The sequence below is a fragment of the Nerophis lumbriciformis genome, linkage group LG02 (assembly GCF_033978685.3).
Source record: "Nerophis lumbriciformis linkage group LG02, RoL_Nlum_v2.1, whole genome shotgun sequence".
Taxonomy (NCBI): Eukaryota; Metazoa; Chordata; class Actinopteri; order Syngnathiformes; family Syngnathidae; genus Nerophis; species Nerophis lumbriciformis.
In genome coordinates, this window is record NC_084549.2 from 66592311 (window position 1) to 66604491 (window position 12181).

The 12181-nt window shown below is 37.9% G+C and overlaps 2 protein-coding genes across 7 annotated transcripts in view; both read right to left on the minus strand.

The window, feature by feature from the left end:
* Nucleotides 1-2553, minus strand: part of LOC133610500 (echinoderm microtubule-associated protein-like 4) — a 53802-nt gene extending 51249 nt beyond the window's left edge. Inside the window, 1 exon segment of the mRNA XM_061966824.1 lies at nt 2280-2553. Coding sequence (XP_061822808.1) covers nt 2280-2304 — 25 coding nt within the window. The 5' untranslated portion in view covers nt 2305-2553.
* Nucleotides 2554-7414: 4861 nt separating this feature from the next.
* The window catches only part of tspan14 (tetraspanin 14), a 31765-nt gene continuing 26998 nt past the window's right edge, over nt 7415-12181 (minus strand). For all 6 annotated transcript variants that reach the window (XM_061966863.1, XM_061966856.1, XM_061966848.1 and 3 more), the window contains 7 exons: nt 10339-10389; nt 10131-10277; nt 9891-10061; nt 9693-9818; nt 8170-8217; nt 7974-8087; nt 7415-7900 (listed from right to left, as the gene is read on the minus strand). In XM_061966863.1, coding sequence (XP_061822847.1) covers nt 7835-7900; nt 7974-8087; nt 8170-8217; nt 9693-9818; nt 9891-10061; nt 10131-10277; nt 10339-10389 — 723 coding nt within the window. In that variant the 3' untranslated portion in view covers nt 7415-7834. The remainder of the gene's footprint in view (nt 7901-7973; nt 8088-8169; nt 8218-9692; nt 9819-9890; nt 10062-10130; nt 10278-10338; nt 10390-12181) is intronic.

Genomic DNA, 12181 nt, shown 5'->3' on the forward strand with positions numbered 1-12181 from the left:
TTCCATCCATCCATTTTCTACCGCTTATTCCCTTCGGGGTCGCTGGAGCCTATCTCAGCTACAATCGGGCGGAAGGCGGGGTACACCCTGGACAAGTCGCCACCTCATATTGATTTTTGAAAATTATTAATCCATTTAGAATCAGAATGAGTAAGAATCACAAATCTGTTTGCATAGAGGTGGACTTTTAACGTCCTTTAAAAAATGTATTTATATGAAAAACAATTTTTAAATCAATTAAAAAATACTATTCAAAATCGATTTTTTAAAATTAGGAATCGATTTAGAATCAGAATGAATAAAAATCACGATTCTGTTTGCATAGAGGTGGCCTTTTAACATTTTTTTTTTAAATTATATAATTTTTGTTTTAATCAATTAATAAATACTATTCGAAATCGATTTTTTTATATAAAAAAATGTTTTTAAATCAATTAAAAAATACTATACAGAATCGATTTTTGAAAATTATGAATCGATTTAGAATCAGAATGAGTAAGAAACACGATTCTGTTTGCATAGGTGGCCTTTTCTTTTAAAAAATGTATTTATATATACAAAAAATGTTTTAATCAATTGAAAAAAAAATACTATTCAAAATCGATTTTTGAAAATTACAAATCGATTTAAAATCGGAATGAATAAGAATCACGATTCTGTGTGCATAGAGAGGCCTTTTAAAAAATTTCAAATGAATTAAAAAAAAAAAAACTTTTTAAATTCCATCCATCCATTTTCTACTGCTTATTCCCTTCGGGGTCGCGGGGGGGCGCTGGAGCCTATCTCAGCTACAATCGGGCGGAAGGCGGTGTACACCCTGGACAAGTCGCCACCTCATATTGATTTTTGAAAATTATTAATCCATTTAGAATCAGAATGAGTAAGAATCACAAATCTGTTTGCATAGAGGTGGCCTTTTAACGTCTTTTAAAAAATGTATTTATATGAAAAACAATTTTTAAATCAATTAAAAAATACTATTCAAAATCGATTTTTTAAAATTAGGAATCGATTTAGAATCAGAATGAATAAAAATCACGATTCTGTTTGCATAGAAGTGGCCTTTTAACGTCTTTAAAAAAAATTATATAATTTTTGTTTTAATCAATTAATAAATACTATTCGAAATCGATTTTTTATATAAAAAAAATGTTTTTAAATCAATTAAAAAATACTATACAGAATCGATTTTTGAAAATTATGAATCGATTTAGAATCAGAATGAGTAAGAATCACGATTCTGTTTGCATAGAGGTGGCCTTTTAACGTCTTTTAAAATATGTATTTAAAAAAAAACCGTTTTAATCAATTAAAATCGGAATGAATAAGAATCACGATTCTGTGTGCATAGAGAGGCCTTTTAAAGTCTTTAAAAAAAATTCAAATGAATTAAAAAAAAAACTTTAAATTGATTTTTGAAAATTATTAATCGATTTAGAATCAGAATGACAACTCTGTTTAAAAAATGTATTTATATGAAAAACTATTTTTAAATCAATTAAAAAATACTATTCAAAATCGATTTTTTAAAATTAGGAATCGATTTAGAATCAGAATGAATAAAAATCACGATTCTGTTTGCATAGAGGTGGCCTTTTAACGTCTTTTAAAAAAATTATATATATATATATATATTTTTTAATCAATTAAAAAATACTATTCGAAATCGATTTTTTAAAATTAGGAATCGATTTAGAATCGGGATGAATAAGACGTGTGATTCAGATGTGAACCCCTAGTATTTACAGTCACATGCAAAGTATTTAACGACTTAAAGAGCAGATTTAAACCAATAATGATTAATATTAATATTTTTTACTGCTAAGTTTCAGAAAAGAACTACAAAGAAAGATTAGAGAAATTGTATTCAAATCTATTTTTAACGATTATGAATGGATTTAGAATCGGAGCTGATTAGCAATCATTTAATGGAGATATTAATGAATGCAAGGGCGTGTTTTCAAGTACCGTAAGTTAAATAAAATGTTGGTCTGGGAGGCATATCGTCGAGAAAAGTGTCCAGCGAGGCAGGTTATTGAACTAAAGTGGAAATATTGCTGCTCACTAATGAATCCCGAGGCTAAAGAAAGACAAAGAATGTTTAATTAGCGCTGCCTTCCAGGGAGTGCGCTCGCTTCACGGTTGAGCAGCCGCCGGGGGTGGGCGGTGCGGCGTTGTAATGAAAAGAAGGAGAGCAGTGACACGTGTAATGCCCCCGAACGCGCATGTTTCCCCCGCAGGTGATCCGCTGACCTTTGCGGGCGGCAGCTTCCACTCACCCAGACTTCCGCTGAAGGCGTCCATTTCCACCACTCGGCGCCGGAGGCCTCCGGGAGGCTGCGACACACTGCAGGGCCTCCGTGCGTTATTGAGAAGCCTCGCCGGGCGGACGAGTAGGCCGGCGGAGTCCCTTCCCGCTGTCAATGTTGTTCCTTCCCGAAGCTCGCTGCTTTTCTGCCGCGACGCGGACCACACAGCCAGGGGGATCCGACGACGGACGCGGAGAAGACGCCGCGGAAGAGGAGACCGGACGGACCAATGCTCGCTCCAGCTTCCGACTCCGCCCGCTGGCTGCGCGCGCTCTCCGGGGCACACGGGCGGGGAGGGGGGAGGGGTTTCCGGTTTGGCCCCGGAGACGTTCAGCAGCGCCCTCATGCGGTTATTGAGTGACAACACACAACATGTTGCACTTAAAACGTTTCATTTCCTTTTAGCCTGAGAAAAATAAGCATCCATCCATCCATTTTCTACCGCTTATTCCCTTTTGGGGTCGCGGGGGGCGCTGGAGCCTATCTCAGCTACAACCGGGCGGAAGGCGGGGTACACCCTGGACAAGTCGCCACCTCATCGCAGGGCCAACACAGAAAGACAGACAACATTCACACTCACATTCACACACTAGGGCCAATTTAGTGTTGCCAATCAACCTATCCCCAGGTGCATGTTTTTGGAAGTGGGAGGAAGCCGGAGTACCCGGAGAGAACCCACGCAGTCACGGGGAGAACATGCAAACTCCACACAGAAAGATCCCGAACCCAAGACTACTCAGGACCTTCGTATTGTGAGGCAGATGCACTAACCCCTCTGCCACCGTGAAGCAAAGTATTAGAATTAGGGATGTCCGATAATGGCTTTTTGCCAATATCTGATATTGTCCAACTCTTTAATTACTGATACCGATATCAACCGATACCGATATACAGTCGTGGAATTAACACATTATTATGCCTAATTTGGACAACCAGGTATGGTGAAGATAAGGTCCTTTTTTTTTTTTTTAAATGAATAAAATATCCATCCATCCATCCATCTTCTTCCGCTTATCCGAGGTCGGGTCGCGGGGGCAGCAGCCTAAGCAGGGAAGCCCAGACTTCCCTCTCCCCAGCCACTTCGTCCAGCTCTTCCTGTGGGACCCCGAGGCGTTCCCAGGCCAGCCGGGAGACATAGTCTTCCCAACGTGTCCTGGGTCTTCCCCGCGGCCTCCTACCGGTCGGACGTGCCCTAAACACCTCCCTAGGGAGGCGTTCGGGTGGCATCCTGACCAGATGCCCGAACCACCTCATCTGGCTCCTCTCGATGTGGAGGAGCAGCGGCTTTACTTTGAGCTCCTCCCGGATGACAGAGCTTCTCACCCTATCTCTAAGGGAGAGACCCGCCACCCGGCGGAGGAAACTCATTTCGGCCGCTTGTACCCGTGATCTTGTCCTTTCGGTCATGACCCAAAGCTCATGACCATAGGTGAGGATGGGAACGTAGATCGACCGGTAAATTGAGAGCTTTGCCTTCCGGCTCAGCTCCTTCTTCACCACAACGGATCGATACAGCGTCCGCATTACTGAAGACGCCGCACCGATCCGCCTGTCGATCTCACGATCCACTCTTCCCTCACTCGTGAACAAGACTCCGAGGTACTTGAACTCCTCCACTTGGGGCAAGATCTCCTCCCCAACCCGGAGATGGCACTTGAATGATGAATAAAATAAAATAAGATAAATACATTAAAAACATTTTCTTGAATAAAAAAGAAAGTAAAACAATATAAAAACAGTTACATAGAAACTAGTAATTAATGAAAATGAGTAAAATTAACTGTTAAAGGTTAGTTCTATTAGTGGACCAGCAGCACGCACAATCATGTGTGTTTATGGACTGTATCCCTTGCAGACTGTATTGATATATATTGATATATAATGTAGGAACCAGAATATTAATAACAGAAAAAAAACAACCATTAAAAAAAAAAAAAAATTACTTTTTGAAACTGATACCGATAATTTCCGATATTACATGTTTATTATTACATAATTATCGGACATTTCTACTTATAACTAAAAATGTTTTAAAATGTAATATCGGAAATTATCGGTATCGTTTTTTTTTTATTAAATCAACATAAAAAAACACAATTGTAAGTGTATCTTGTGTTTTTTTTTTTGTTTATTTAATAAAAAATAAACAATACCCATAATAAAAAAAAAACGATACCGATAATTTCCGATATTACATTTTAAAGCATTTTTAGTTATAAGTAGAGATGTCCGATAATGATGTAATAATAAACATGTAATATCGGAAATTATCGGTATCGGTTTTTTTTTTATTAACGGTATTGTTTATTTTTTATTAAATCAACATAAAAAAACACAATTGTAAGTGTATCTTGTTTTTTTTATGTTGATTTAATAAAAAATAAACAATACCGATAATTAAAAAAAAAAGCGATATCGATAATTTCCGATATTACATTTTAAAACATTTTTAGTTATAAGTAGAGATGTCCGATAATTATGTAATAATAAACATGTAATATCGGAAATTATCGGTATCGGATTTTTTTTTATTATCGGTATTGTTTATTTTTTATTAAATCAACATAAAAAAACACAATTGTAAGTGTATCTTGTGTTTTTTTATGTTGATTTAATAAAAAATAAACAATACCGATAATAAAAAAAACAACAATACCGATAATTTCCGATATTACATTTGAAAGCATTTTTAGTTATAAGTAGAGATGTCCGATAATTATGTAATAATAAACATGTAATATCGGAAATTATCGGTATCGGATTTTTTTTTATTATCGGTATTGTTTATTTTTTATTAAATCAACATAAAAAAACACAATTGTAAGTGTATCTTGTGTTTTTTTATGTTGATTTAATAAAAAATAAACAATACCGATAATAAAAAAAAAAACGATACCGATAATTTCCGATATTACATTTGAAAGCATTTTTAGTTATAAGTAGAGATGTCCGATAATTATGTAATAATAAACATGTAATATCGGAAATTATCGGTATCAGTTTCAAAAAGTAATTTATTTTATTTTTTTAGTCCTATCCAGCTTATCAGGCAATTCATATATGTAGATGCCCATATCGGCTGTTCAGATTGAGCCGAGTTTATAATTTCCTGTTATACAGTATGCCAGGCAGTCTTGCACAAAAGGAGGACTATGTTATTGTTTACTTTATTACTCTAGTAACCTCTGGACTGAAGCTGTGTGCCCTCATTGTTTTTGTAGGTGTTGTTTTGAGGCATGTGCAAAAAAAAAAAATAATAATGCACTTTGTGAAAGTCAAAGTATAGTACTTCCCATAGTTGTAGTAGGTATCAGGATTATCTCAGGGAGAGCATGTGCCAAATTCCAAGCTGCTGTTTTGAGGCATGTTAAAAAAAAAACAATGCACTTTGTGACTTCAATAATAAATATGGCAGTGCCTTGTTGGCATTTTTTTTCCATAACTTGAGTTGATTTATTTTGGAAAACCTTGTTACATTGTTTAATGCATCCAGCGGGGCATCACAACAAAATTAGGCATAATAATGTGTTAATTCCACTACTGTGTATATCGGTATCGGTTGATATCGGAATCGGTAATTAAGAGTTGGACAACATCGGAATATTGGCAAAAAAAAAGCCATTATCGGACAGCTCTAGTTATAAGTACAACTCTGCAAAACATGTAATCCTTAACATTAATGCAAAACATGTAATCCTTAACATTAAAGAAAACAAAAAATTATATAAAAATAAATAAATAAATAAAAGCCTTGAAATAATGTTTTTCTTACCAACTGTATTCCTTATTTCTATTTTTGACAGAAAAAATACATGTACTCCATGTCATCGCATGAGTTTTAAACTTCATAATGCAACAAATATATTATGCAAATCAAACAATTTTTTGTTTTGCTAAAAAATAAATAAAAACTTTGTCTGCTTGACTAATCTGATCCATTGCACAGATGTACTGTGCAATGTTTTTTATGTTTTAAAATTTAAAATTGTTTTATTATTGTTTGTTGTCTTAAGACTATTTTATGTAGGTTGTTTTTTAAAAGCAGAGCTGGATTGCTGTCCAATTTCGTTGTTTCCATACAATGACAATAAAAGGTATTCTGATAATTATTTAAAATCCATCAAATTGTACACTGTAAAAAGGCAGTATATTTCACGGTAAATTGGTGAAATGTAATGTTTTTTTAACAGCATTTTACTGTAAACGGAAATAACAGCAAAAATGTTTTTGACGATAAAATCCTGTCAACTGAGCTGCCAGTTTTTTATTGTAAAAAAATCTTGGTAGCGTTTTGCCATTTACAGTAATAAACCGTACAATTTAGTTATTTTTACTGTTTAAAAAAACTGTCATTTCAGTTGACAATATTTTACCATAAAAAAAAGCAGTTTTTCTATTTAGTCATCAAAAAACATCTATTTTACAGTAAAATTCGGGCAACCGATCTGACAGATATACTGTTTTATTTACAGTAATATGCTGTAAAAACTCCCATGAATCTTCTATTTTTTAACTATAAAATCTACAGATTTTTTAAAATTTTGTAAGAAAATGTATGCAAAAAAAATTAAAATAAATATATACAATAAAACCCATAAAACAGTTATCAGACAATGGACTACTTGGGCTCTATCTAGTGGTACACCAAATAATCAATTAAATATTCAAACCAGTGTTACTGTTCAAACTGTGTGTAATGTAACAGTGGCTAAAATATGAAATATACTTTTTAAATAAAACCTGTCTTGTTTTTAATACTTTGGCCTACTACGCTACTGTATTTTAATGTTGGTCATTATGGTGGCACTTGACAGCCAAGTGTTTTTTGAGGTGGTACTTAGTGAAACAAGTTGAAGAACCACTGCCATAGGACATTGTGTAACAATATCAACAACTTTATGATCAGCCCTCAGGGGTCAAACATAACTGCCATGTGGCCCTCAATAAAAACTCTCAAAAGATTTAAAGTGCATCAATTAGCCTGAAAGACAAAAAGTGTGATAGTGATAAAGCATGTTTCCTGGGGTCAACAGTCCACTTGTCCAAAGTATTAATTTGCATTTTGGCCAACTTTCATATTTGTTTAAAAACATCAACACAAGGACTGCCTAGAAAAGAAGTTTAATACGCAACCTGTGAATATAAAAACTTTGTGTAATACTTTTAATACTTGCACATTTATTCAACGCTCAGTGACTAGGAAGTGGAAGTTAAGGAATCCAGTGTAAAAACAACTAAAGAATGGGTCACATGACCCCTGCCGCTTCCAGCCTGTCTTTAGAACTAAGAGACATCACTTGGTCACATGACTTCAGTCTGTGACGTAACCATTTTTGGAAGAAAAAAAAAAAGTCAAAAAATACCAAGGTTTTTTAAGTCTGCAGAGGAGAAGCGCTACGGCGCTAAGGCAACCTCGTTGCGGTAGTCCGTCGCCTTAGCAACCGCATCCACGCCAAGCTGAGAGACCATTCCAGAGTGAGTCCCAGGAAGAAGATACGGCTGACGCCCTCGGCTCCCCGCCGGGCTCAGTACGAGATCCGCACCTTCTGGATGTCAGAGATGAGCGTCTTGGCCAAGTAGATGCCCACCATCTGAGGGGAGGAGACACAGGCGGTAACGCACACACACACCGCACGGAACACGCAACCTTCGTGTGGTCTGCACCTGCAGCAGAGAGATGACGACGAAGACCGAGGCCACCGTGTAGAGGTTCCCGGGTAACCAGTCCTCCAGCGCCGCCATGCAGCCCTTCACGTAGATGTGCTCCGCCCAAGTGCTCTTTAAACAACACCACCACAGACACACCTCAGTTTGCATGTCGGCCACACAGGTGACATAAACAGGAAGTGTGGCGCCTCACCTCAAGTCTTCGCACGCCGTAGCCGCACTGAGTGTTCACCACAGACTCCTGGGACACGTACAGACACATTAGTGAGGTCCAAATGAAAGTTAGGTGCATCAGCAGTTTTTTGATCGTAGAGATTGACAGATTATCGGCGTGGATATTTGCCATTTTGACATAAATCTGTATTGGCCTTTTTAAAAAAACATACACATATGACACCAGTATTTAAATACAATTATATTTTGCCCTGCGTGAGTAAAGTTCCCTTATTGCTGGAGCCAAAATGTTATCAAACATTTAAGAATATTAATTTTCAGTGTACATAAAAGAAGGTGTGTGTTGCTGAGCCCGACCTGGACATAATCTGGACTGGACCTGGTTTTAAGAACCCTTTAAACAATCTAATTTCATTGACAACCTGGTCTGGTAAAGATGAGGTCATTTAAAAAAAAAAAAAAAAAAAAGATAAATAAATAAATAAAAAATTATTGAATAAAAAAAGAAAGTAAAACAATACAAAAACAATTATCGTATTTTTCGGACAATAAGTAGGGTTTTTTTCATAGTTTGGCCGGGCTCCAGTGCAACTTATATATGTTTTTTTCCTTCTTTATTATGCATTTTCGGCAGGTGCGACTTATACTCTGAAAAATACGGTACATAAAAAATAGTAATTAATGAAAATGTTAGTGGACCAGCAGCACACAATCATGTGTGCTTCAAGGACAGTATCCCTTGCAGACTGTATTGATATATTGATATATAATGTAGGAACCAGAATATTAATAACAGAAAGAAACAACCCTTTTGTGTAAATGAGTGGAGTTTTTTTGGGTTGGTGCACTAATTGTAAGTGTATCTTGTGTTTTTTATGTTGATTTAATTAAAAAAAAAAAATAATAATAATTTAAGAATAAATAATAAATTTGACATCTGACAGCACATTTATTTGGGTTCTTGTTAGAATTCTTCTCCGGTCTGCTTTTTCTGCCGCTCGCCTGCAGCAAGTTTCCTCTGCCTACCCGTCAAAACTTCCATTTCCCCCCTCCCCTGAGAAATCCAGTTTTTGTCCTTCTTTGCTGACATCTTCCCGGTTGCGTGTCGTTTTCGTCTGTTTCGCTTGCATACGGTTCAAATTGATATGGCTCAATAGCTTCAGTTTCTTCTTCAATTTCGTTTTCGCTACCTGCCTCCACACTACAACCATCCGTTTCAATACATGCGTAATCTGTTGAATCGCTTAAGCCGCTGAAATCCGAGTCTGAATCCGAGCTAATGTCGCTATAACTTGCTGTTCTATCCACCATGTGTGTTTGTATTGGCATCACTGTGTGACGTCACAGGAAAATGGACGGGTGTATATAACGATGGTTAAAATCAGGCACTTTGAAGCTTTTTTTTAGGGATATTGCGTGATGGGTAAAATGTTGAAAAAAACTTCGAAAAATAAAAAAAGCCACTGGGAACTGATTTTTAATGGTTTTAACTCTTCTGAAATTGTGATAATGTTCCCCTTTAATCAAGAGGGTGCAACTCACTGCAGGGTCGGCGATGCAGCAGGAGAAGGGAACGCCGCATCTCTCTGTGCTGGGATTAGATTTGTTGCAGCTGAAGTAGACGTTGAGGTTCCAGTCGTTGGGTTCCTGAGCGCCACAGCAGTGGTTCTGTCACACAAAACAAGCGTGCTGGAGTTATCGGCGAGCCGCTGGCAAAGCAAAGCGGCGTCCGTGCGTTACCATCCTCTGCAGTGAGTCGATGAGGTTCTGCAGGTCGATGTCGTCTCGGTACGCTCTGACGTTTGCCAGGAAGAAGTCGTTGAGCCACTCTCGCAGCTGACTCTGAAAAAGCACCGCCAGCACGGCGGCCACCAGCTCCAAGACGAAGATGAAGCCGATCACGCCGGAAAACTGGGGGGGGGACACAAATGTCAGGCGACGTCGGCGAGGAAGCGGACGAGGGCGCTTTTTTGTACGCACAAACTTGAGCAGGCAGATGTTCTCCCTCAGAGCGCCCACGCAGCCCGCAAAGCCCAGGATGAAGGTGACCGCGCCCACCACCAGGACCAGCCAGACCGGGTCAAAGCCGTGCAGCCGGGTCACCTGAGTCAGATCCAGAAGGATTCCCTGTGACGGACAGAACCTGCTGTGAGATTTGGGAGTGCGATGACAATGTCAATCACTGCACCTTTTCGCTCCACGCCCAAAAGCCCACGGCAATGAAGATCACTCCTGCTAGCTGCAACACACACAAGGTCAGGGGTCACGCTGGGGTCACACTTTAAAAAGTATTTCTCAATCTGCGCACAGCGTACATGCACTCGGTAGAAAACAAAAACTTTCCAAATGAGTAGCAAATGTTTAAGTGTAAAAGTCAATTGGTATTTTTATTATGAAAACTTTTTTGACACAAAAGTTACCGTAAATTACAGACTATAAGACGCAAGGGACAAGCAGTAGAAAATGGATGGATGGATGGATTACGCTTGTGGAAATCACACATGAATGCCTTAAGAGAAAGCGATTGCAGCTATTTCAGATACAACACTTCTCAGGCGGCAAGAGAACTTTCGAATGTCCAGGTCAGCTGTGATTCTACTTAGCGAAAAACTTTGTCCATTTGTCGAAGGAGAGACGACGAGAATGCGAGCTCCCGTGGATGTGATAAAAAAGGTAGCGTGTGCTTTGTATTACCTGGCTGTTGAGGGAAGACTACGAAAAACGGCGAATGCAGTTGGACTGGCAAAGCAGACTGTATCAGTTATTGTCCGCCATGTATGTCGCAGACTCAAGGTATAGGTCCAGAGTATGTAGTCACCAAAAGCGAATGGACAATGAAGGTGAAGGCAAAAGAGTGAGGAGGGGTGTGGGAAAAAAATCGATTCGAATTCAAATCGCCATTCTCACGTTGTACGATTCAGTATCGATTTTCATTTTTCAAAAATCTATTTTTTTAAATTTATTTTTATTAATCAATCCAACAAAACAATACACAGCAATACCATAACAATGCAATCCAATTCCAAACCCGACCCAGCAACACTTAAAACAGCAACAAACAGAGCAATTGAGAGGAGACACAAACACGACACAGAACAAACCAAAAGTAGTGAAACAAAAATGAATATTATCAACAACAGTATCAATATTAGTTACAATTCCAACATAGCAGTGATTAAAAATCCCTCATAGACATTATCATTAGACATTTATAAAAAACAAAAAACAAAACAAGTGTCACAGTGGCTTACACTTGCATCGCATCTCATAAGCTGGACAACACACTGTGTCCAATATTTTCAAAGATAAAATAAGTCATATTTTTGGTTCATTTAATAGTTAAAACAAATGTACATTATTGCAATCAGTTGATAAAACATTGTCCTTTACAATTATAAAAGCTTTTTACAAAAATCTACTACTCTGCTTGCATGTCAGCAGACTGGGGTAGATCCTGCTGAAATCCTATGTATTGAATGAATAGAGAATCGCTTTGAATCAGAAAAATATCGTTTTTGAATCGAGAATCGCGTTGAATCGAAAAAAAACCCAACGATTTATAATCGAATCGTGACCCCAAGAATCGATATTGAATCGAATCGTGGGACACCCAAAGATTCGCAGCCCTAGTCCTGACCAGATATATAGATCCCTAGTATGATTGTTGTAAAATGTTCTTTGTCACATTCTGTACTTTCACGTGTTTATTAAAGATTTGATTAATTTATGATGGCTCAGGTGTGATTCACTACAATAGGGCCCCAAAGCACACTGGATTCCAGTTAGGGCTGGGCGATATATCGATATACTCGATATATCGCGGGTTTGTCTCTGTGCGATATAGAAAATGACTATATCGTGTTATTCGAGTATACGTTCTCATGCAGTTGCTTTTAGCTGCGGGCATTACACTGCATGCGTTTCCCACTTTCTTGTCTCTCCTTCTCACAGAGACTTAAAACAAGCGCACCTTCTTACATACGTCACATGTGCAACGTCACATGCTCCAACAGAGCAGACAGGTAGCGACA